This window comes from Nicotiana tomentosiformis, chromosome 11, assembly GCF_000390325.3.
Source record: "Nicotiana tomentosiformis chromosome 11, ASM39032v3, whole genome shotgun sequence".
Taxonomy (NCBI): Eukaryota; Viridiplantae; Streptophyta; class Magnoliopsida; order Solanales; family Solanaceae; genus Nicotiana; species Nicotiana tomentosiformis.
Window position 1 is genome coordinate 11,665,106 of NC_090822.1, and position 27,256 is coordinate 11,692,361.

At 32.7% G+C, this 27,256-nt stretch overlaps 1 protein-coding gene, 1 long non-coding RNA gene and 3 other non-coding genes across 5 annotated transcripts; all 5 read left to right on the forward strand.

Annotated features, from left to right (window-relative positions):
- Nucleotides 1-6,414: 6,414 nt before the first annotated feature.
- Nucleotides 6,415-14,389, forward strand: LOC108948243 (uncharacterized). The gene is made up of 2 exons (XR_011412212.1): nt 6,415-7,138; nt 13,261-14,389. It is a non-coding gene; the product is annotated as an uncharacterized lncRNA (long non-coding RNA).
- Nucleotides 13,388-13,582, forward strand: LOC117275015 (U2 spliceosomal RNA). The gene has a single exon (XR_004505173.2). It is a non-coding gene; the product is annotated as a U2 spliceosomal RNA (small nuclear RNA).
- LOC138902156 (U1 spliceosomal RNA) lies at nt 14,229-14,389 on the forward strand. The gene has a single exon (XR_011412481.1). It is a non-coding gene; the product is annotated as a U1 spliceosomal RNA (small nuclear RNA).
- Nucleotides 14,390-15,432: 1,043 nt separating this feature from the next.
- Nucleotides 15,433-18,502, forward strand: LOC138900883 (pentatricopeptide repeat-containing protein At4g02750-like). Its single transcript, XM_070188530.1, has one exon. It carries the CDS (start codon nt 15,678-15,680, stop codon nt 17,652-17,654), a length of 1,977 nt encoding a protein of 658 aa, XP_070044631.1. The 5' UTR covers nt 15,433-15,677; the 3' UTR covers nt 17,655-18,502.
- A 3,186-nt stretch (nt 18,503-21,688) lies between these two features.
- Nucleotides 21,689-21,884, forward strand: LOC138902160 (U2 spliceosomal RNA). Its single transcript, XR_011412488.1, has one exon. It is a non-coding gene; the product is annotated as a U2 spliceosomal RNA (small nuclear RNA).
- The last annotated feature ends 5,372 nt before the right edge of the window (nt 21,885-27,256 follow it).

Consider the following 27,256-nt stretch of genomic DNA (forward strand, 5'->3'; position numbering starts at 1 on the left):
ATTTACTTCTAACGTAAAAAATAATTTATTCTATGTTGATTCAGATCTTAATATTAGTTCGTCTCTTATTTTGAATATTTAATCTTAATTATAATTTTATCCACCATAAATTTTATTTTCAAACGGTAAAATATTGAACTTTTAGATCTTTATGTCTGTATAATCATTAGTAGTATTCACTCTTACCTACCATTTTTTTTCTCTTTCTCACAGTTATATATTTTTAAATATTTTCTTAGTTGTTGTTTAATAATTGAGTATTTTTTAATATTACACGAAAAATTGATAAAAATATATTATTTGAGTAGGAAAATAATTCAAATATAATATAAAAATATATTATTATGGGGGTATTTTTTTCTCAATTTCAACTCTTTATGCAGTCCATTTAATATTTTTTTTTGGTATTGGACATTATGGAGTGGTAATGTACTGCCAATACATATGATTATGATGAAATTGATTTATTAAACCTCTTTACATATGTTTAACAAGAATTTAATAGATAAATTTTATTAATTTTAAAATCTTAAATATTAAACATTAGCATAAAAGGTATTTTAGTCCAAAATATAAGTTATTGCAGTTATGTCCTTTCCCTATGAGTTCTTCTATTTAATATTTTAGGGCAATTTTGGTATATTAATATTGTATTTACGCTTTTATAATAATATAGGCTTTCATTTTTTCTTAATGGATTTGGACAATATAATACATTCTCAAATTAAATTAGTAATAGGACATTATAATACGTTTCAAATTAAATTAGTAATATGATTTTTTAAGAAGTATCTCTTAAAAATAATAGGATTACATGACTAAAGATATTTACTCGTTCAATTTTATACGAATTAGACAGCCGGAAAGTAATTATACTAATAGGATTCCTAAAGATAATCATGTAGGATTCCAAACGTGTAGTATTATGTCCTAAACTTAATAGGATTATAAAGCTAATATCTAGAATTTCGGTTATGTCATTTTATTATGAGTTATTTTGCTTAATATTATAAGACTATTTTTGTAAACCGACATTATATTCATGTTTTTATAATAACTAGTCTCTATGTACGTGTTTCGCATGTATAACCTTAGGCCCGTCTAATAGTTAGCTTAAGTTATTTTATAAGATTGAGCAGGTTGAACCATATAAACTTGCTTTCTGTTATGTCTTTTTATTATATGAAGAAAGGAAAACCATATAACCGACTTCAACATGAATACCAAGAAGAGAATTGATGAACCATACTATTTAATAAGATTCCAGTAAAAGAATTGTAACTATTATACATAGTTTTCCATAAGAAAACTCTATTGTCGGGAAACTTTGTTTTTTTTAGGAAGAATTAACTTAAATAGCCGCCTATTCAAGCAGTCAAACTTCTAACAAAATTAAGTCATTATGATTTTGGCCGAATATTAGTGGCAGATGGAAAGCATTATTATATGGGAAATTCTGAACTAGTGAATGTTAGATTTTTAATTAATAATAACGAAATTTTATCCATCTCATCATAATTTTTGGTGATAATAATTTCTTTAATATACGTTCCATATTTCTCCTTCTCTTGATTCTTTGACTAGACCAGAGAAGCCTCATTTTCTTCTTATCCAAACTTGAGGAACTCCCAATTTGAGGTTTTACAAATTTAAAAGTTAAACTCATTGGTTATTCATTTTCTAAATGAATAATATGGTTTTTATCCATATTTGACCCCTTTTTAAAAGATTCATTATCCAACCCATTTTTTAGTGGATAATATGAGTGGTTAACTATTTTCTTTTAACCATTTTGCCACCGCTACTTAAGACGATTAAATGGAGAAGAAGTCCTCTATTTTGACACCAAAAAATCTAACAATTTTGGATTAATTTTTTCGGATTGTGATGGATAACTTGTCTCAAACTCTTGGAGTTTGTACTCTCTCCGTTCACTTTTAGTTGTCCACTTTTGACTTTGCACTCCTTTTAAAAAAATGAAGTTTGTATTTACAATTTTACGCATAATAATAATAGCATTTCAAAAGATCTTGGGGAATGAGTAATTAGTGATAAAATTAAAACATGAAAAAAAAGAATTTTCTTGATTTTCGAAAATAAACAAGTAAAATTCTGAACTAGTGGATGCTACCAAAGGAAGGAGGGAATAATATTTAGAATACTTCATTTACTCTTTAGAGTTCTATAAACACCTGGTATTAATAAAGACCTAATAAACTAAGTTAATAACTTAAATAACCTAACTACTCAATTTATTTAAGTATTCGCTTTATTTGTTTTAATTCCTTGACTAAAATTAATCAGGTTACCCGTGGATTCTGGAAGTACAAGAATAACAATAATTCAGTGAGTTTTCACAAGCGGGGTCTGAGGAGGGTAGAGTGTACGCATACCTTACTCCTACTCTCCTACCCGGAGAGTAGAAAGATTGTTTTCGAAAGACCCTCGCCCGTGGATTCTGGAAGTGAACTTTCTATATTTTAGACATGCTAGTATAGGTTAGAGCTAAGTGAAGATTAATACTTTAGCTTTTATTATGAGGTTGTATCAAATTTAATTTAAATAATAACAATAAAAGATTTTTGTATGAGGGGTAGTTCATTAATTTTAATAATTGTTTGAGAATTGCTAACAAACGATGAGCGGAGGCCTTATATTGAAAGACTACTCTTTATATGAGTTCGAGAAGTATAATTTATAGTTACAGTTAATCGGTTCAATAACAAAATAAAATAGATGGATCGACTAGAAAAATGAAGTAAATTAGTGGAGTAAAATCAGGACTAGCATTCAAATTTTCGAAATTGAATTAGGTAAAAATCCAATTCCAATGTCAAAGTTCTCAAACCAACCTTAATTATAACGGTTAAAAACATAATTAACTAATAAAGAATGTTTTCATCTTTTAAATGAAATGATCACGTACTTCAACAATCCACGATAAAAGCAACTTCACTAGCCTAATTAAATATTGCCAATAAAAGCAAAGGTCCTCAATTTCCATTAAATGACAACATAACAATATTTTGCATAATCAATCGGTCTAATTTTTTTTTTTCACTCGATATTTGGTATTCGTATTGGGGCCCGATTAAATTCGGATATTCGCCGAAATTTTTTACATTAGGAGTAAAACGCTCACTAACATACGCGACTTCATATATATGGTTCGAATCTGAAATATCTAATTAAGGATGAACACGTAATTATCACTCTATCATGACCCTTGTTGATCATTCTGTCTAAAGTTTACCGAACGACTATCCCCTCATTAAATAAAATCATAATTGAAAAACTATTAGAAAAGATAATATATTGAAATATGTGCCAACAAAGCTTATCCAAATTCAATAGACTTTACATAAAGCCCAAAAAAGAAAAGAAAATATGTTATTAAAAAAAAGGTGCTTTATCCATCTCCGAAAGTTCAGCTGATGCAAAAGAAAAGGTTCCAAAGTGATTAGACTAATTTGTCGATTTAGATTTCTTTAACCAAACGAAAATTTAAAACAAAAATAACTAAAAAGTGCTTAAACTATTTACGATTTTTGTGTGAATTAAAGGTTCAGACTTTGATGACAAAATATCTGGAACTAAAATGGAGTATTAATTGCATTACGTTAACCTTTTTTTTTCCTTTTCTTGCATCACTTTAACAGTTTAACTTAACCAGTTAAAAATTTGATTATCCCCTATCAATTTGCATTCTACTACTTTAAATGCAATTACTCAAGCAAATCTAGAAATTAAATTCGTTTAGTTTGTTTGGATGGTTGTTACACATCATTCCATAATGTATCGAATTGGATTGTATTATAAGTATTGTATTATTTTGATGACTATAATATTTTGATAGACTGTACCGTTTGCTTTTGTTTTATGATGTCATATACCAACAATATGAAGAATAAACTTATAATATTACAAAAAAAAAAGTAGGATACGGGATAGAATTATTATATAAAAATTTAGTGTAAAGGATAAAATATATTTATTAATAATAAGAAAAAGCAAAATAAGAGTAAAACACAAGATAACGACACGATCACATCAAATCGATTGTTGTACAAAGTGACACTTTTACGGCTTGATCCCGTCCAACGGATTGTTAATTATTGGTATGTTCTTAGGTTTTTCCAGTACATGCAGTAAAACCAAATATAAAAGGAAAGAAGCATGTCTTTTCGAGCCAAATATCTCACTTGAACCATAGTCAATTTTTTTTAAGCTTAACTAAACCAATTTTAATAAATATTTATAGTATGCAGGGTTTTTTTTATGTAATACTTCTAGTTGGTTAATAAAAATATTTTATTTACCAAAAAAAAAAAAATGTTCAAGATTCAACTACTACTCTTCAACAACCAAACAAAACATCAGATTGCGGATACTAATAACTCAGGTGATTAAAAAAAGCACATTATGTACGGTCAAAATCGATTTGAGTTAGTCGTACGGACTGGTCGAGACGATAATGTTTCGATTAAAGTATATCTGCATGACAAGCTCGGTCAAGGTCCGAAGTAAGGGTGGCGAGCTTCGAGCTCTAAGACCGATCAATGACAAGCTCGATATCATTATCGAGCTCATATCCAAATTGAACTACGAGGTAAAACAGAGATTATCGAAGATGCATAGACCGACCAACACTCACCCCGAATACCGAGACCCCAAGTCAGAATCGAGCTCGGACCAAGGTTGAGGGCTCGATCCAATGCCGAGCTCGAGCCAGTATCGAGCTCGCAGACTAGGGTCGTTGCAACCGCACTATGGGAGAGAATCTTGGCGGAAATCGAGAAAAAGACAATACATCATGGGCTCTCCACTACGTATATTTTATTGTATAAAAAGTAGAATCCATCTACTATAAGAGGGGCATGGATTGTAAGCAAGCAACATACACTATAACAAAAGATCACTTCTCATATTGAAAGATATCCCCTTGTGCTTGTTTTACTTTATCTTATTCATTCTTTTTGCTCTCTATTTTTATTCTCATAGTCAAGAATACACATATTTCTATTTCTCTACACGACTTATATATCAAATTGTATCGCATATTCTTAGAACCATACACAAATCTAACATTATTCGATTTTTCGGATAAACAGTTTGGCGCCCACAGTGGGGCTAAGGATAACAGTGATTGTTTGATATAAATCTGCAATAAACACCAGTTTACAACTTCAAATCAACAATGGCAAACCCTTGATCGATGGCTTTACCTATCGACCACGAAGCCGGCCTTCAAGATGAAACCAACAACTTGACACCCAGGGCCGGAAGGCGAATTAACGATGTCACTGAAGCTTGAGTCGAAGTACCTCTAGATGTCAATTCACAAGTGTCTCTTGAGGCGACCCAACATTCCGAACCGGAAAAAAAGCATTCAGGGCGGTACTCGATCCGTAGCTCGAGACACCCATAACGTGGAGGAGATCAAAATCAGCTTACGGATGGTCTTCGAGATGTTACAAGCCCATCAAATAGCGATAGCTCAATTGCAAAGCCAAACTCAGGTACAAAGCAGGCCGGAGCCCAATCTGCTTCGAGAAATCACCCACAGAACGGAACTAGCCATAGTGAAGTCAAATGAGCAAGAATCGGGGACTACTCCCGAAATTACTAAATTGCTCGAGGAACTCACAAAACGAGTCGAAGCCAACGATAAAAAAGTATAAACATATAATTCCAGGGTCGATCAGATCCCGGGAGCTCCACTAATGATAAAAGGGCTAGATTCAAAAAAATTCATTCAAATGCCTTTTCCCTCGAGTGCAGCCCCAAAACCAATCCCCAAAAAATTCTGTATGCCCGAAATACCCAAATATAACGGAACGATCGACCCCAACGAGCACGTCACTATTCATGTTTCCAAGCAAAGAGGGGCAGTTGTGAGCACTTAATTTTTGACTATATTTGAATTTTTCATCACTTTTTAGTATGTAAATATATTTTAAGTTTAATCTACATATTTTAACTCTTATTTTTTCTTTTATATATATATATTACTTAAGAAAATTGAAAACAATAATAAAATAAAATAAAAAGAGTCACATTTTTAGTATAGGTTTTATCTATATTTGTAAAGAAAAAAAAAGGTTTTAAAAAAAATTATTATTATGTTTTACGTCTATATTAATTTAATTTCTAAGTTAGATGCTTTAATAAATAAGATATTGAGTATGTAGTAATTTTACCTTGCTATTTTTAGTTTAGTAGGAGTATGTTTTTTTTTTTTTAGTTATTATCCAGAAAAAAAAATCAGCCAAAAAAATAAAAAGTGAGCAAATGAGATTATGCCATCTTAGCACAAAATGACAAAGTTTCATAACAAAGTTTGATTCCTTTTTATCCAAAATTCTCATGGCATCACATGGACAGGCTCGCGTTTTGGCCATTTCAGGTTTTTGGAAGAATATTCTATCCACGTTCCTTCATTTTATCCCCATATATTCACCCCACATTATAAAAAAAAACAGACATTGACCGCATAGAGGAAAAAGAACGGGGAAAGCAGGGGTGGGGAAACAAACAGAAATAGAGTGTGGATAGATAGAGAAACAAAAAGAGTTGGGGGCTAAAAAGGAGAAGATAGAGAGAGCACGAGAGATATAGAGGGGATCGATTTTAGGAAAGAGAAAAAGGAAAAGCCGACCACCCTTCTTGATCTCCATCGCCGACGAGTAGCCGAAAAATACCGGCAACTATGGCCAGCCCCGCTGCTCACCCCTCCTCCCGCTGCTCTTTCCATTTTGTTTTTTTTTTCTCGCACACTTCTCGCTTTTAGCTGCCATCGCCGCTGCTGGAGCTGACCACCAGTTTGCCGACGAGCATTTCCCTTCGTCACTACACTGTTTACCTCTCGTCCTAACCCTCACTGTTTTAGCCATAGAAATCAGCCTCAGACCACTAGTAAAACCAGTCCAATGAAGCTCCAAATTCAGCTGAAAAATAGCTAGAAAACAACCCTCTTTCCTCACAAAACAACAACGTTTTGGTCGGGTTCGAGTTGAATTTTCCGACAAGCTTTTCCCGGCGAGTTTCGAGGTTCCGACGTGGTCTATTATTAGCGGGTCTCTTCGTTGTTAGCTTCTTCAACGTGCCTTTCTTTGTATACTTTGAAAGCTAATAAAAGGTTTGTTTTCTTTTTCCTTATTGCTTCAACATTACTAGTGATATCGTGTATTCTTTGTTAAATGCTTTATTTGTGTCCATGGTCTTTTGATTTGCATATTTTGATATTTTAGAATTAATTGCTAATGGCCATATGACTTGTCCGTGAATTTGCTTTGGGTATCGAATGGACAGCCTTCTGTTTTTGATATTTAGTTGCTTGATTTTTATTCAATTAATAACATCTTTGCTCTTCTATTAATTAATAATCAATAATAAAAAAAAATGAAAAGAGAGTTCGTTAGATAAGTCATTTCGCCAGTAATCATGTGCATAAAGGATTCTATAATTCTTGGACATTCCCAAATAGTCTTAAACTTTAGCAAATGAATAACTCATGAACATCGTAGCTTGCTTTTAGGCGCGATTAATAATAAATCATCGTGATTATGGGTACGGTTTCCGTAGCATGGTCGTGATACGTAAATCCCAATTCGAGTGTGCGTTTCACGTGACTCGACCAGAACTTCAAATACTAATAAAAACAAACATGTTGTAAATCGCGGGTGCGTTTCACGTGGCGCGATTCGCAATGTGTACAAAAAACAAACGAGTGCGCGACATTGCGACTTGTTCAAATTAATTCCATAAACATTAAAAGTGGCAAAAGGAATAAAATGCACATAGGTTCAAAATATGTAATAATCAGATAATCGAGCTAAGTGTAATTGTTAAGCGACCGTGCTAAAACTACGGAACTCGGGAGTGCCTCACACCTTCTCCCGTGTTAACAGAATTTCTTACCCGGTCTTCTGTGTTCGCAGACCATAAAAATAAAGTCAATTTCCTCGATCTGAGATTTTAAAACAAACCGGTGACTTGGGACACCATAAATTATTCCAAGTGGCGACTCTGAATTGAATAAATAATCCCATTTCGATTAATATCACTTAAATTGAAAAAAAAACTCCCCATATCCCAACGAAAAAAATGGAGTTGTGACATTAGTTAGATAATTCTGTATTATTATTTAAAAGTATTTAATGTGATGGTATCTTAAAGAACATTTCTTTGTGGACAATAATTTTTTTGTATGTTTCCTCCTAATCCTTTGGTTGATCTGGCTTAACCAGAACTCTTGTTGTCGATTTTGATATCCCTCTTGAAAGTGCAACATACTATTGTTCGTGCAAGAAAATATATTGCAATAAATATAGTCAAATATTTAGGATGTTTGTCCTTGTGCTTTATTTATTATATCTGCAAAACATAAACATACTAAAAATATTTTCACACAAATTTAAAAAGATATTCCTTAATTCGTAAGACGAAAGTTGAATTCAGGGATAAGAATATACTTAGAAGAACATTGACTAGTATCATAATTTTTGCACGTGTGACGTAATAGTAAAAACTTCTATATACCATATGTATGCTATTACATAAGTTATTCGTAGTATTTAAATTTTTTAGTAGCATGGCAGACATATTTTTCTTCAAAATCAACTTATATACAATGGAAGATCAACTTAGTCTATTATATATACGGTGACACTAACGTACGAAGAAATATCTTCTTAATTCTATCATGTGATTTGCACAAATTATATTTTAATCTAATGATAGAAATATTTCTCTTATTAAATGCACTACTATTACCATTAGGATTGATAACCAAGTGTTCAGGAAGAACCAAATCATCTTTTATTGGATGCTCTTATTCGTTTTCGACACGAAGCAAGAAGACACTGAATATTGGATATGTTCTTAATTTATATTTCTTGCCAAATGAATCTTTTTCATTTGAGGCTAGAAGTATAACTTTGGCAAGCTAGCTTTTACATTCTCTACTTTTGTCGATTTTGGAACTACTAGTAGTACTTGACACAAATTACCTCCTAGACCATTAATTTTTTACCAAACGGTTCATTAATATCAAATATACCTCTAGAACTCCGTTTGACACTTAGCCATAAGTGCTTCATCCCATATTATTAATTTTGCTTCCTTATAAATTTAGCATCATTGCTCTGCTTTGATATATTTGTGATGATTATTTAAGTTGTTTGAATAGGTATATCAAATATAAAGTGTGTGACCTCACAATAAAACCGTTGTTGGTATACCACTTCTGATTATTGCTAACACTGCCATGTGTCTTGATATAATATTTGCAAGTAATGTGTGACATAGAAATATTAGTTCGATTTCACCATAGGCATCTACAAAGATTAATTTTGTTATAACAAAGTCGATTCTTTATAATATAGTCATGAAAGCTTATTCTTGTTTATGATTTAGCTTTGATTGTGTTTCCTAAGATACTTGGATAACATTTTGATTCTTAAAAATATATTAATCTTTTAACTTTGTGTCCTAATGCTATTTTATATGAAATAAATTTATGTACCTAAGATTTTCTTTTAACTTGAATAAGAATTTTACTCATATGATAAATTTAAAAAATAATTGAATTGGATTATCTTGCTAAATAATTAATTAAAAAATTTAATTATTTACTTTTAACATAAAAAATAATTTATTCTATGTTGATTCAGATCTTAATATTAGTTCGTCTCTTGTTTTAAATATTTAATCTTAATTATAATTTAATCCACCATAAATTTTATTTTCAAAGGGTACAAGATTGAACTTTTAGATCTTTATGTCTGTATAATTATTAGTAGTATTCACTCTTACCTACCATTTTTTTCTTTTTCTCACACATTTATATTCTTAAATATTTTCTTAGTTATTGTTTAATAATTGAGTATTTTTTAATATTACACGAAAAATTGATAAAAAAATATTATTTGAGTAGGAAAATAATTCAAATAAAATATAAAAATATATTATTGTGGGGGTATTTTTTTTCCCAATTTTAACTCTTTATGCAGTGCATTTAATATTACAATCTTTTTTTGGTATTGGACACCAATACAGATGATTATGATGAAATTGATTTATTAGACCTCTTTACATATGTTTAACAAGAATTTAATAGACAAATTTTAGTAATTTTAAAATCTTAAATATTAAACATTAGCATAAAAGGTATTGTAGTCCAAAATATAAGTTATTGCAGTTATGCCCTTTCCCTATGAGTTCTTCTGTTTAATATTTTAGGGCAATTTTGGTATATTAATATTGTATTTACGCTTTTATAATAATATAGGCTTTTATTTTTTCTAAATGGATTTGGACAATATAATACATTCTCAAATTAAATTAGTAATAGGACATTATAATACGTTTCAAATTAAATTAGTAATATGATTTTTTAAGAAGTATCTCTTAAAAATAATAGGATTACATGACTAAAGATATTTACTCGTTCAATTTTATACGAATTAGACAGCCGGAAAGTAATTATACTAATAAGATTCCTAAAGATAATCATGTAGGATTCCAAACGTGTAGTATTATGTTCTAAACTTAATAGGATTATAAAGCTAATATCTAGAATTTCGGTTATGTCATTTTATTATGAGTTATTTTGCTTAATATTATAAGACTATTTTTTGTAAACCGACATTGTATTCATGTTTTTATAATAACTAGTCTCTATGTACGTGTCTCGCACATATAACCTTAGGCCCGTCTAATAGTTAGCTTAAGTTATTTTATAAGATTGAGCAGGTTGAACCATATAAACTTGCTTTATGTTATGTCTTTTTATTATATGAAGAAAGGAGAACCATATAACCGACTTCAACATGAATACCAAGAAGAGAATTGATGAACCATACTATTTAATATTATTTATTTTACATAATAACTTAGTTTCTGAAAGGATAAAAGTTAGTTACCATTTTGAGAATATTTTCATTGTTCAATATATATTACTTCGCATTTGACATTTGCAATTTTATAGTAATAAATATAGGTGGCAGTTAAAACAAATATACAAATTGTAGCATAATAAATCTAGAATTACTCCCTTGGCCTAGACATGATCACCCCAAAACAAATTTAATCAATTTATCTAATGAAATGGTTACATGTAACTTTAATAGAAAGAACATAGGAATATAGCATGTAAAACATAAAACTTGTAGCGGTATTATATATATACTGTGTGTTTGTTGACACTCTTTAGTCAAAATTCTGACCCCGTTACTGGTCTGTAGTATGTACAAAGCACTATCCGAACTTCTACGGCTTGATCCCGTCCAAAGGATTGTTAATTATTGGAATGTTCTTAGGTTTTTCCAGTACATGCAGTAAAACCAAATATAAAAGGAAAGAAGCATGTCTTTTCGCTAAAATTAAGAAGCCAAATATCTCACTTGAACCATAGTCAATTTTTTTTAAGCTTAACTAAACCAATTTCAATAAATATTTATAGTATGCAGGTTTTTTTTATGTAATACTTCTAGTTGGTTAATAAAAATATTTTATTTACCAAAAAATAAAACATTTCATGTTCAAGATTCAACTACTACTCTTCAACAACCCAATAAAATATCAGATTGCGGATACTAATAACTCAGGTGATTAAAAAAAGCACATTGTGTACGGTCAAAATCGATTTGAGTCAGTCGTACGGACTGGTCGAGACGATAATGTTTCGATCAAAGGATATCTACATGACAAGCTCGGTCAAGGTCCGAAGTAAGGGTGGCGAGCTTCGAGCTCTAAGACCGATCAATGACAAGCTCGATATCATTATCAAGCTCATATCCAAATCGAACTACGAGGTAAATCAGAGATTATCGAAGATGCATGGACCGACCAACACTCACCCCGAATACCGAGACCCCAAGTCAGAATCGAGCTCGGACCAAGGTTGAGGGCTCGATCCAATGCCGAGCTCGAGCTAGTATCGAGCTCGCAGACTAGGGCCGTTGCAACCGCACTATGGGAGAGAATCTTGGCGAAAATCGAGGAAAAGACAATACATCATGGGCTCTCCACTACGTATTTTTATTGTATAAAAAGTAGAATCCCTCTACTATAAGAGGGACATGGATGGTAAGCAAGCAACATACACTGTAACAAAAGATCACTTCTCATATTGAAAGATATCCTCTTGTGCTTGTTTTACTTTATTTTATTCATTCTTTTTGCTCTCTATTTTCATTCTCATAGTCAAAAATACACATATTTCTATTTCTCTACACGATTTATATATCAAATTGTATCGCATATCCTTAAAAATATACACAAATCTAACGTTATCCGATTTTTCTGGTAAACACACATCTAAAGTAGATTTAATTAGAGGTATTATATCACGCACAACAATCAATTGTAAGGCATAAAGAGAAGGTTGCAGTAACAATTTACGAATCGCTTCCCGGAGAGAAAAGTCTGTCGAGTGTAACTCATGAATTTGTAGATAAGAAATAGTCTGTCTCTTGTCCACCATGAATATATATATATATATATATATAGTTAATGTAAGTGTAATGTGTTTTCGATAGAAGTCTTGCCATACTCAATTTCGAATAGGACTAATCTAGAATTTATTAACAATTTAAATTAACAGAAGATTAGTTAATTTCAAAGTCCACTATTGGATATTACAATTTTATCCAATATAGAATTATTGCTTGAATGAATAATTAAATAATTAAATATTTAAGGACATAAAAGTCGATCAATATTTGAATGATATTTTTGTCGTCCAACATTTAGCGTAGAACATTCGTACTTTTATAATAATATAGATATAGACTTGTATTGTTAAACCATGTGTATGTTATTGCAAATGTTAGGTTTTTACCAAAGGATGTAGTGCGGTGGATGAGACCGCTCTTCCCTTAACCAGAGATCTCGAGTTCGAGTCTTGCGTATGGAAAAATCCTTGATACGGAGCGTTTCCCCCGAATGGGGCCCTACGCGGCACGAATCCGGATATAGTCGGGATTCCAATGCGGGTATCGGACACCGGATAAAAAAAACTAAAAAAAGAGAGGATGAAATATCTTATCTAATGTAAACAAAGCTAAAGAAAAAAAATTGTTAGGCTTTTGGGTAATTATCTCAGAAATATCTCCATTAGTTTATGTTTGCTAGTATTTATTAAGGTTTAGAGATGTCTGACCGTATATGTATTCTCACTTTATTTTTTAACCGCTATGATTAAATTACTTAGCTTGGCATAAATATGGGGAGTAAATATTTACCATGGTAGAACAGGCAAGGAGAAGGCGCATATATGAAACATAAAATTCTCCAATCTGAAGGAAATCCCACATCGAGAGCTAACAAAAGCCAGAAAGGAGAGGACTGATATAAAAGCGGAAGGCCGTGTACAAGATAAAGCATACCTTTCTCGGCCTTTTGGCTAAGATCAAGTGTAGTATCTGTTCTTATCAGTTTAATATCTGATATGTGAGTCATCGACTCACACGATATTAACTTAATTTTTTAAGGGGAGAGTCCATTAAGGTAGCTTGCTACCTGGGCTCTCAAGTGTCGCCCATGCGTTGCACTATTGCAAGGGCCTGGCGCACCCCACCAAATCAAATCTAAATTTCAGCACTGGCCTTGATTTGTATTGCTTTATTAGTAAATGTTACTGACTCAAGTAATATTCTCTATTCATTTAAATGAATACGAAGAAAGATTCTTGCTTTCGAATATGGACGTATTTATAGACAAGGCAATATTTATCTCCCTGTTTTAGTCGGGCGACTATCGTATTGCTCGCCAAGGAAAAGAATTGATATCATTGATCAAATTTTGTCGTCCAATCCTTCGACTTATCTCAATCTCAAAAGCTAGCTCAAACGATGAAGATTGACATATAATGGCTTGTGTATTTATACTTTATTACTTACCCTCCTCTACCCTGTCATGATCATATGAAATATAATTTCACATTATAATTCTATGATCCGCATTTCTGATTAGTACTTCTCTGGGAATTCTCTACTTGAAAGTTTGAGCTTCAGAATTTTATTGGTGCCATTGTGCACTTTTCTAGCCAAATGAGAAACTGTCTATTTAAGGGTTGAGAAGACATACTTAGAAAAAAGATCTTGTAAATGTAAAAGAGAGTGTTTTCTCTTTCTTCATTAGTTGATTAATCCCACACCGGCCAATACAAACAGAGAATGAACAAATGCTGTAGAATAAAATATGAGCTGATCTGACAAAGAAACATACTTACCTGGACGGGGTCAATGGGCGATCAAAAAGACTCATGGCCTAGGCTTGTGACCTCCATTGCACTTTGGAGGGGTGCTAGCCTAAGGTCGGCCCAAGTGGTCGAGCCTACGTCATAATTTGTGGTAGTGGGGGCCTGCGTTCGCGCGGCCCCTATCCAATCCTTAGTTCAAACTTTGTGGTCCGTCCCAGTTTCAGTTTCAGTTTAAGGTCGGCAAAGCAAACTCTTGTCGCTGCTACTGAAATCCCAGGAGAGCGTTATTGCATAAGTGTTATATCCTTTGTTATTTGGAGACTAGGATCTTCCAATTACATCTAATACAATATGGTAAATGAAATTTTATCTAAAATTATTCTCTTTCCTAATATTTTATATTGTTGTTATTTTGTTTTCGCCAAATGGTTTCTGCCCACTTAAACTTGTTGGGTATTTAAAAGTCGATACATAAACATTTTACTTTTTCTTTTAAACACTCAAACTCATTTTTCCCGCAACTAATAAACACAATTGACAAGAGACCATACGTGTCTATCCAGTCATGAAATGACCAATGGATGGTCTTACATGTCGCTTGAAAACCATAACCCAACAAATTTGGGTCCCTTCCAAAATCGATCATAAATCACTCACCCATTTTTTTTCCTTATATTATATGTTAATCTCGTTTTGATCAAGCTTCGTTTGGTCCAAGTGATGCAAAACTTAGCTTCAACTCCACAATGACAATATACAACTTTTTATCATTTTCATGGTCCGGAGAAAGAAAAAAATTAGAATTGGAGCTTCAGATTTTACAAAATTGAGGAATGGAGCTTCAAATTTTAAAAATGGAGGAAGATGGTATTTTAGAAAGAATGAATAAGAATATACTTAAATACAACCCATTTTATACCGTTGGACGTTGGGAAAGAGGCTTTCACGCTCCTATGCGTCGTGCGACCTGCTGATTAGGATCAACTGACGCTACCTGAACATGGTCAATGATCAAATGTGTTTATTAGTGACGGGAAAAATGAGTTCGATTGTTCGAATGAGATAATTGAAACTTTATGTATCAGCTTGTAAAAAACCCGACCAAATTTAAGTGGCTAGGAAGCCATTTCGCTTTTTCTTTAAGACTTACCCAAATTATTCCTATATAAACAGAAGCTAGTGCTTATATTATTCCTATATAAGTTTGTTTTTACAATCCCGAATCAATTTAAGCACTTACGTTTGTCATGAAATTGAAACACGTGAAGTCACTTTAATAAAACCCATGAATTTGATGTTTGTTCGACTAACAGACTCTTAAATGTCTATTTTCAAATTTGCCTCTCAGAACAAGTTACAAGCAAATGTGTCTCTAAATTCTGTTCCTATCACATCTTTAATCTGTGTATCTACTACTACTAGTATTTCCATACAACAATAATCCCACAGCTGAGATTATCAACAAAGAATCATGTATAAAACCAGAAGTTTGATTAAATTAAGCCACTCTTTTATAGTTTGGAGTTCACATTATTTGCTGAATAATGATTATGGCCGCATTTTGAGGCGTCCATTCCTTTCAAGAACATATTCAAAACCAAAATCACCTATTCAAAAACATATACAGTCAAAACCCCACTTAGAATCTACCACAAGACAGTCCATTTGTAGCTTTAACAAAATGATTATGACATTAGGCCGTCAAGGCAAAGTTATAGAAGCTAGGAAGGTGTTCGACGAAATGCCTCGAAGAGATGTTGTTTCTTATGCTTCAATGATTACTGTTTATTTAAAACATAAGGATCTTCCTAAAGCTGAGAGGTTGTTTTATTCCATGCCTGAGAGAAATGTAGTGTCTGATTCTGCTATGGTTCATGCATATGCTAAAGTTGGCAGACTCGATGAGGCTCGAAGAATCTTTGAGCGAATGCCTGATAGAAACGTTTATGCGTGGACCAGTTTGATTTCTGGGTATTTTCAGAACCGTAGAGTGGATGAAGCTCGAAAGTTGCTTCAAGAAATGCCTGAGAAAAATGTGGTTACCTGGACTACAGCAATGGTGGGCTTTGCTCAAAATGGTTTGATTACTGAGGCACGACGTATTTTTGATCAGATTCCTCAGAAAAATGTCATTGTTTGGACGGCGATGATCAAGGCTTATGTTGAAGATAGTCAGGTGGATCAAGCTCTTGAGCTCTTTGATAAGATGCCTGAACGTAATTTATATTCTTGGAATGTTATGATTCAAGGTTGTTTACATGATAACAGGGTGAACAAAGCTTTGGAACTATTTAACGCAATGCCATGGAAAAATGCAGTTTCTTGGACAACTATCGTTACTGGTCTTGCAAGAAATGGGTTGATAGAATTGGCAAGAGAGTACTTTGATCAAATGCCAAATAAGGATCCAGCTGCGTGGAACGCTATGATAACGGCCTATGTTGATGAAGGTCTAGTGTCTACGGCCAATGAACTTTTTGATTTGATGCCTAATAAAGATATTGTAAGTTGGAATGTAATGATTGACGGGTACGCAAAAAGTGGCCTTGAGGGTGAAGCATTGAAGTGTTTCATTCTCATGCTTCGGTCGGGCTTAAGGCCTAATCAGACTACTCTTACCAGTGTAGTGACCTCGTGTGTGGGCATCTTGGAGTTATTGCAAGCACATGTTCTTGTTTTACTGCTAGGATTTGACCAAGACACTTCGCTTAATAATGCTCTCGTCACCATGTACTCCAGATGTGGAGATATAAACTCATCATTGATCACTTTTGAGAATCTCAAAGTAAAGGATGTTGTTTCATGGACTGCAATGATACTGGCATATGCTAATCATGGTCTTGGAAACCAAGCATTACAAGCCTTCGCGCAAATGCTAAGGTCCGGTAACAAGCCAGATGAGATCACTTTTGTGGGACTTTTGTCAGCTTGTAGTCATGCCGGTCTTGTTAAGAAAGGTCGAAAGTTTTTCGAGTCTATGAGACACGCCTATGGTTTAAAACCGAGGGCTGAGCATTATTGTTGCCTTGTCGACATTTTAGGTCGTGGTAAGTTAGTTGATGAGGCTATGAAGGTGGTGCACGAGATGCCTCCGGAGGAATGTGATGGTGCTGTTCTAGGGGCTTTACTCGGCGCTTGCAAGTTGCACGGAGATGTTGGAGTAGCGAACCAGATCTGCGATGAAATAGTAGAGCGCGAACCAGGTAACTCAGGAGCTTATGTACTAATGGCAAATGCTTATGCTGCTTCTGGGAGATGGGGTGATTTTGCGCAAGTAAGAAAGAAAATGAAGGAGAGAAATGTGAAGAAAGTACCCGGTATTAGTGAAATAGAAGTCAATGGGAAAAATCACATATTTTTTGTGGGAGACAAGTCTCACCCCGAGAAGAAGGAGATTTACATCTTGCTTAAAGACAATTTATTGCCTCTAATGCAAGAGATGATTTAGAGAAATCAAAGAGATGCATTGAAGGGGAGCCTTGGCGTAACTAGGGATTGACGAATATGATTTGAACCATTTGTTCATGTAAGTTTTGAAGAAAGGCGACCAAGTCAGTTATATTAACCTAATAAGTTGTACTATGGGATTAACCAACCACCAAATCATGAAGAAAAAGTGTGAGAAGATGCGCTTAGCAGCGTTATTTTATGTTCCAAGAACCAATGTAGAAGTGTCATGTACTGGCTAATATGGCGTGATGCTGAAAGCTCGAGTTGAAGTGAAGAAAAAGGTATACCAGGAATATTTCTCATTTTTAGCACTATACATGCTACATTATCAAGTAGTTTATCTGGTTGTTAAAGTCCCTTCTAGGAATTGGAATCAACTTTCCAATATATCATACTGCTCTTGTTTGCTATTTGCATTCTCTCTCACAGTTCTTTTCTAGTTAGAACGTTGAAACTTGTCAGATAGAGTATATCCAGAAATCCTATCCACAATCTACTCTTTGTCCTCAAGAGCACTTTGTATGCTTCAATTTCATATGAAAATTGAGTTATCATGCAGCTATGATAGGATATGATATTAGAATGATATCTGAATCCACCTTTACAACTCCAGTGAGGAAAGTTGAATTTGCTTAATGGTCTGTGACTCTGTGCGATATCTCTGCAACAACTACAACAACAAACCCAGTGGAATCCCACAAGTGGGGCTTGGGGAGGGTAATGTATACGCAAACCTTACCTCTACCTTATGAAGGTGGAGAGGCTATGTGCGATATCTCTGCATATGCCAGTATTCTGATGTAAAGAAAAGGATATCCCAGTTTTAAATAAGTTTATTTTAAGGAACATGTTGCTGATGCTTAAAAGTTTAGGACTTTTCTCCTAGAAATAATTCTTTCATATTTCGGGTCAAATTATACTTCATCACACCTTATAGCTTCCACTTATTATGAGTTTCTCTTGCAAACTAAAGCTATTGATAATGCATTTTGGCTTGATACTTCTATCATTAGCTGGCCTATTTATTTGAATTATGGTTTTAGCTAGCTATTATCATGTCAAGCTACTTCGTGGTGTTTTCTTGTTGCTATCAGACTATGGCTAAGATGAACCTTCTCAAAGGAGAATTTGAGAACCAGTTGAACATAGCTCAAAGTAGCTCATGTATTTTATTCTTTCAATATAAAGGTCAGCCCGATGCACGATGCATCTTTCATGCAGGGTCTCGGGAAGGGTCGCATCTCATGGGGAGTGTGATATAGGCAGGGTATGTGGAAGAACCGCACCTTAATGGGTGTGATGCAGACAACCTACCCTGATGCAAGTATCAGTAGCTGATTCTACGGCTCGAACCCGTGACCATCACAAAATATAACTTTACCGTTAGCCTGACACGTTTCCCAACAACTGGTATCAGAGCACAGACAATGTAATTCTGGTAAAAAAGTACGTTATCAGTGCAGGTACTATTCACAAGAATAGTGCGACATTATTGATCATCGTTATTATTCACATAAATTATTTTTGTGAAAAATAGCATCGGAAGAAGGGAATGTTAATATTGACAAGTTCAATGGTAAATATTTTGAATTCTAAAAAATACAAATAGAGGATTATTTGTACCAGAAAAGATTACACTTACCTCTAACCGAGGTAAAACCAGAGAATATGGCCAAAGCGGATTGGGATCTATTAGATCGCCAAGCTCTTCGTGCGATTCGTTTGACGCTAACACGAAATGAGACGTTTAACATCATTAACGAGAAGACCACTGCATGCTTGATGAAGGCATTATCAAATATGTACGAGAAGCCATCTACTTCAAATAATGTCTATTTGATGCGTCGATTGTTCAACTTAAAGATGAAAAAAGGTGGATCTGTCACGGAACATATCAATGAGTTTAATGTAATATTAACTCAGTTGAGTTCTGTCAATATAATATTCGATAATGAAATCAGGGCATTGATTCTACTATAATCTTTATCGGAAAGTTGGTCTGCAATAGTAATTGCAGTTAGCAGTTCATCGGGAAGTACCAAACTCAAATTGGATGATATTAGAGACTTGCTTCTAAGTGAAGATATTTGCCAGAGAGAATCAAGTGATTCCCCAGGATTTGCTTTGAATACCGAAAGCACTCCACTCGGAAGCCATCTTAATCTGTCAAAGGGCCAATCACCTAAGACAAATGAAAAAAGGAAGTACATGTCCAAAGTTCCATATGCTTTAGCAGTAGGAAGTTTGATGTATGCTATGATTTGCACTAGACCTGACATAGCCCCTGCAGTTGGATTTATCAGTAGATACATGTCAAATCCAGAAAATGAGCATTGGGAAGGTGTAAAATGGATATTGCGATATCTCAAAGGCACCTCAGGTATGGCACTTTGTTTTAAAAGGAGTAATATTATCTTACAAGGTTTTGCTGATGCAAATTTAGGCGGCGATCTGGATAGTCGAAAAAGTACCACAGGCTACGTGTTCATCTTGGGTGGTACTGCTGTTAGCTGGATGTCCAGACTTCAGAAAAGTGTTGCTCTATCTACCACTGAAGTAGAGTACATGAAAATCTCAGAAGCTGGAAAGGAGATGATTTGGCTTAAGAATTTTCTTACAGAGCTAGGTAAAGAGCAGGACAATTGTGAGCTTTTCAGCGATAGCTAGAGTGCAATCCATCTTGCCAAGAATCCAGTGTTTCATGCAAGATCGAAGCATATCTAGTTAAGGTATCATCATATCCGAGAGTTGATAAGTGAAGAAACTCTTTCCATGCAGAAGATACCAGGATCAAAGAACCCGTCAAATATGTTGACCAAAGTTGTCGGTGTTGACAAACTGAGGCTGTGCACTGCCTCAGTTAGCCTTCAAGACTGATAGCATGAAGGCGCCACCATAGAATAGCAAATCCTTTTTTTAATTTCTTTCTTGATGTAACATAGGTTTGAGGATAAATTTATGATGTAAGCACTTACATTGACATTCCTATGATGTAAGTGCTTACATCAGCATTCCTATGATATAAGCGCTTACCTCGGCAGGGCATTCAAATGCCTATAAAAGGGGTATGCATTTTCATTTGTAAATCATCCCTCAACTTCTTCTTTCTCTCTTCAATTAATAAAGAGCTATTCTTTGTGTGGTCGTGGAGTAGGCAAAATTGATGAACCACGTAAATTTTGTCTTGTCATGTACAATTTATTGCTTTTCTCTTTTAAATATTTTCTCCTTCTATTAGCCTGACACGTTTTCCAACATCGTCGACATAAATACAAATAACAACTCCATAATCTACTGTAAACTTCGAGTAAATACATTTGTCAGCCTGATTATGTACGAAACCATTTGAAAATATTATACTATCAAACTTTTCATGCCACTGTTTTGGTGCTTGTTTCAAGCCATAAAGAAACTTTATAAGCTTACAAACTTTATATTCATTACCAGGAAGAACAAATCCTTCAGGTTATTTCATATAAATTTCTTCACTTAAATTTTCATTTAAGAAAGCAGTTCTAACATCCATTTGATGTACATATAGATCATATATAGATGCCAATGACAAAAGTACTCTAATAGATGTTATTGTTGCAATTGGTAGTCTTGCTTTGAAGGTTTTTATAGAACCGTCTGTATTATATTTTCTCTTGAATATCCATTTACAACCTATAGGTTTAGATCCAGCAGGCAAATCAACTAAAATCCAAGTGTTGTTGGACACTATTGAATCCATTTCATCATTGATCACCTCTTTCCAAAAATCAACATCTCTTGAAGATATGGCTTCTTTGCTTGTTCTAGGATCTTCTTCTATACTAAACAAAATAGGTATTTGATTACCGACTTTAGTTCTATCTCCCTCCATTAGAAAAATTATAGATTCCGAAGATATAAAATTTGGATCAAGAGTCTTTTCTTTTCTACTTCTTTGGCTTCTTCTAGGCTCTAATTGAACATTGTACTTTTCTCGGCCGTGAACGATTCAAAGGAGAGAACTGGTACAAAATATGCAGGCCGTGAACGCTTCAAAGCATACCTTTCTCGGCCTTTTGGCTAAGATCAAGTGTAGTATCTGTTCGTATCAGTTTAATATCTGATATGTGAGTCATCGACTCACATGATATTAATTCTATTTTTTAAGTGGGAGAGTCCACTAGGGTAGCTTGCTATCTTGGCTCTCAAGCGTCGCCCATACGTTGCACTATTGCAAGGACCTGGCGCACCCTGCCAAATCTAGTACAATTTTTTATGTGCCTTGATTTAACTTGCATTGTGTATTCACAAGCTGTCTGTTAGAGGAAATTGTTTTTCTCTTTCGACCTTTTTATAATTTGATCTGAGCGTTAAATCTTTTTATGATATGAATATAAATGAGGTTTTCTTCTCCATTCTACAATTCTGTTGACTTGTTAAGTTTTCATTTTTGTTTATTTTTAAAATGTTGTCGTTGATTTGGTATTGTTGAATCAACTATGAAATACGCTCTTGCGCACGAATCTGATGTTCTAGCTCAGACCAAGCTATCTCCGAGAAAATAGGGGTCCCGAACGGGAGAAGAATAAGGCAGGCTGTCCTTTGACTAGTTTATAATTTTTTATGGGGCTATTTATTCTAAATTTCCCTCCTCGCCTAGAATAGAAGGAAAGATAAAAGGCAGGCTAAGTTCTGGATTAAACGAGCCAATGAGTTCTGACTGCCAAATGGTTAAACCAAAAAAGATCTTATTTTAATGCAAGTCGTTCGACCAGATTATTGTCGAATTGGGTTCCTTTTGCACTTGTTTTCCACCATGATATTGACTCACATGATATTAACTTAATTTTTTAAAGGAGAGAGTCCGTTAAGGTAGCTTGCTATTTGGACTCTCAAGCGTCGCCCATGCGTTGCACTACTGCAAAAGAAATACTGTATGCATTATAATACTATAATTTGATTTGATATTTTATAAAGGTTTAGCATTTTCCTACAAACTTTGATACTCTTATTTTGTAGAAGATTGACCATTTGAATGTGTATAATTGCTATAGTTACAAGTTATTTGTTTTTTTTATATATAATTTTGACAATGGACGTAGAATAAATTAAATTGTAAATGTGAACATTCAAGATAAAAAGGATTCTGCTTTCAGTCATTCCACATGAATCTTGTTAATTGATCTAAAGTTTATCTTCTCGAATTTTGTGTTATCTTCTGTTCATATTATCTGTGTTTTAAGTTATTTGATAGCCTTAAATAATATTTCATTCTCTAAATCGTGAAATATTTTTCGGCAAGTTCACTTCGCCAACCCAACTAATTATTTAGGATATTTGATAGTCGAAAAAGTGTATAAAATTTGAATAATTTTTGTATATAACATACAAAATGTATATATATACAAAAAATATAATTTCTGTTCAACCTGCTCAATCTTATAAAATATAAAGTAGATTTATCAAAACACCAAACTTCAGTCATACAAGTAAATCTGCAACACGCCCTGAACCCCTTTCCTTCCAAAGACGGAGCCAAAATTTGAAATTTATAGGTTCAAATTTCTAACACTTTTAAGTTACTGGATTCTAAATTAACAATTTATACATATTAAATGAATTTCTTAAGACAAGATTTGGATCAAAGTGACTGAATTCGGCCTAACACGCGCCACTGCCTCCTCAACACCCCGAAGAAATTGCGTTTTAATCTAATGATAGAAACATTTCTCTTATTAAATGCACTACTATTACTATTAGGATTGATAACCAAGTGTTCAGGAAGAACCAAATCATCTTTTATTGGATGCTCTTATTCGTTTTCGACACGAAGCAAGAAGACACTGAATATTGGATATGTTCTTAATTTATATTTCTTGTCAATTGAATCTTTTTCATTTGAGGCCAGAAGTATAACTTTGGCAAGCTAGCTTTTACATTCTCTACTTTTGTCAATTTTGGAACTACTAGTAATACTTGACACAAATTACCTCCCAAACCATTAATATTTTACCAAACGGTTCATTAATATCCAATATACCTCTAGAACTTCGTTTGACACTTAGCCATAAGTGCTTCATCCCATATTATTAATTTTGCTTTCCTTATAAATTTAGCACCATTGCTCTGCTTTGATATATTTGCGATAATTATTTAAGTTGTTTGAATAGGTATATCAAATATAAAGTGTGTGGCCTCACAATAAAATTGTTGTTGGTATACCACTTTTTTGTTATTGCTAACATTGTCATGTGTCTTGATATAATATTTGCAAGTAATGCGTGACATAGAAATATTATTTCGATTTCACCATAGGTATCTACAAAGATTAATCTCGTTATAGCAAAGTCGACTCTGTATAATATAGTCATGAAAGCTTATTCTTGTTTAGGATTTAGCTTTGATTGTGTTTCCTGAGACACTTGGATAACATTTTGATTCTTAATAATATATTAATCTTTTAACTTTGTGTCCTAACGCTATTTTTTATGAAATAAATTTATGTACCTAAGATTTTCTTTTAACTTGAATAAGAATTTTACTTATATGATGAATTTAAAAAATAATTGAATTGGATTATCTTGCTAAATAATTAATTAAAAGATTTAATTATTTACTTCTAACGTAAAAAATAATTTATTCTATGTTGATTCAGATCTTAATATTAGTTCGTCTCTTATTTTGAATATTTAATCTTAATTATAATTTTATCCGCCATAAATTTTATTTTCAAACGGTAAAATATTGAACTTTTAGATCTTTATGTCTGTATAATCATTAGTAGTATTCACTCTTACCTACCATTTTTTTTCTCTTTCTCACAGTTATATATTTTTAAATATTTTCTTAGTTGTTGTTTAATAATTGAGTATTTTTTAATATTACACGAAAAATTGATAAAAATATATTATTTGAGTAGGAAAATAATTCAAATATAATATAAAAATATATTATTATGGGGGTATTTTTTTCTCAATTTCAACTCTTTATGCAGTCCATTTAATATTTTTTTTTGGTATTGGACATTATGGAGTGGTAATGTACTGCCAATACATATGATTATGATGAAATTGATTTATTAAACCTCTTTACATATGTTTAACAAGAATTTAATAGATAAATTTTATTAATTTTAAAATCTTAAATATTAAACATTAGCATAAAAGGTATTTTAGTCCAAAATATAAGTTATTGCAGTTATGTCCTTTCCCTATGAGTTCTTCTATTTAATATTTTAGGGCAATTTTGGTATATTAATATTGTATTTACGCTTTTATAATAATATAGGCTTTCATTTTTTCTTAATGGATTTGGACAATATAATACATTCTCAAATTAAATTAGTAATAGGACATTATAATACGTTTCAAATTAAATTAGTAATATGATTTTTTAAGAAGTATCTCTTAAAAATAATAGGATTACATGACTAAAGATATTTACTCGTTCAATTTTATACGAATTAGACAGCCGGAAAGTAATTATACTAATAGGATTCCTAAAGATAATCATGTAGGATTCCAAACGTGTAGTATTATGTCCTAAACTTAATAGGATTATAAAGCTAATATCTAGAATTTCGGTTATGTCATTTTATTATGAGTTATTTTGCTTAATATTATAAGACTATTTTTGTAAACCGACATTATATTCATGTTTTTATAATAACTAGTCTCTATGTACGTGTTTCGCATGTATAACCTTAGGCCCGTCTAATAGTTAGCTTAAGTTATTTTATAAGATTGAGCAGGTTGAACCATATAAACTTGCTTTCTGTTATGTCTTTTTATTATATGAAGAAAGGAAAACCATATAACCGACTTCAACATGAATACCAAGAAGAGAATTGATGAACCATACTATTTAATAAGATTCCAGTAAAAGAATTGTAACTATTATACATAGTTTTCCATAAGAAAACTCTATTGTCGGGAAACTTTGTTTTTTTTAGGAAGAATTAACTTAAATAGCCGCCTATTCAAGCAGTCAAACTTCTAACAAAATTAAGTCATTATGATTTTGGCCGAATATTAGTGGCAGATGGAAAGCATTATTATATGGGAAATTCTGAACTAGTGAATGTTAGATTTTTAATTAATAATAACGAAATTTTATCCATCTCATCATAATTTTTGGTGATAATAATTTCTTTAATATACGTTCCATATTTCTCCTTCTCTTGATTCTTTGACTAGACCAGAGAAGCCTCATTTTCTTCTTATCCAAACTTGAGGAACTCCCAATTTGAGGTTTTACAAATTTAAAAGTTAAACTCATTGGTTATTCATTTTCTAAATGAATAATATGGTTTTTATCCATATTTGACCCCTTTTTAAAAGATTCATTATCCAACCCATTTTTTAGTGGATAATATGAGTGGTTAACTATTTTCTTTTAACCATTTTGCCACCGCTACTTAAGACGATTAAATGGAGAAGAAGTCCTCTATTTTGACACCAAAAAATCTAACAATTTTGGATTAATTTTTTCGGATTGTGATGGATAACTTGTCTCAAACTCTTGGAGTTTGTACTCTCTCCGTTCACTTTTAGTTGTCCACTTTTGACTTTGCACTCCTTTTAAAAAAATGAAGTTTGTATTTACAATTTTACGCATAATAATAATAGCATTTCAAAAGATCTTGGGGAATGAGTAATTAGTGATAAAATTAAAACATGAAAAAAAAGAATTTTCTTGATTTTCGAAAATAAACAAGTAAAATTCTGAACTAGTGGATGCTACCAAAGGAAGGAGGGAATAATATTTAGAATACTTCATTTACTCTTTAGAGTTCTATAAACACCTGGTATTAATAAAGACCTAATAAACTAAGTTAATAACTTAAATAACCTAACTACTCAATTTATTTAAGTATTCGCTTTATTTGTTTTAATTCCTTGACTAAAATTAATCAGGTTACCCGTGGATTCTGGAAGTACAAGAATAACAATAATTCAGTGAGTTTTCACAAGCGGGGTCTGAGGAGGGTAGAGTGTACGCATACCTTACTCCTACTCTCCTACCCGGAGAGTAGAAAGATTGTTTTCGAAAGACCCTCGCCCGTGGATTCTGGAAGTGAACTTTCTATATTTTAGACATGCTAGTATAGGTTAGAGCTAAGTGAAGATTAATACTTTAGCTTTTATTATGAGGTTGTATCAAATTTAATTTAAATAATAACAATAAAAGATTTTTGTATGAGGGGTAGTTCATTAATTTTAATAATTGTTTGAGAATTGCTAACAAACGATGAGCGGAGGCCTTATATTGAAAGACTACTCTTTATATGAGTTCGAGAAGTATAATTTATAGTTACAGTTAATCGGTTCAATAACAAAATAAAATAGATGGATCGACTAGAAAAATGAAGTAAATTAGTGGAGTAAAATCAGGACTAGCATTCAAATTTTCGAAATTGAATTAGGTAAAAATCCAATTCCAATGTCAAAGTTCTCAAACCAACCTTAATTATAACGGTTAAAAACATAATTAACTAATAAAGAATGTTTTCATCTTTTAAATGAAATGATCACGTACTTCAACAATCCACGATAAAAGCAACTTCACTAGCCTAATTAAATATTGCCAATAAAAGCAAAGGTCCTCAATTTCCATTAAATGACAACA

Bases quoted from the DNA above. Each gene is read 5' to 3' on its own strand.
- LOC138900883 (XM_070188530.1), top strand. From the start codon at position 15,678: ATGTATAAAACCAGAAGTTTGATTAAATTAAGCCACTCTTTTATAGTT.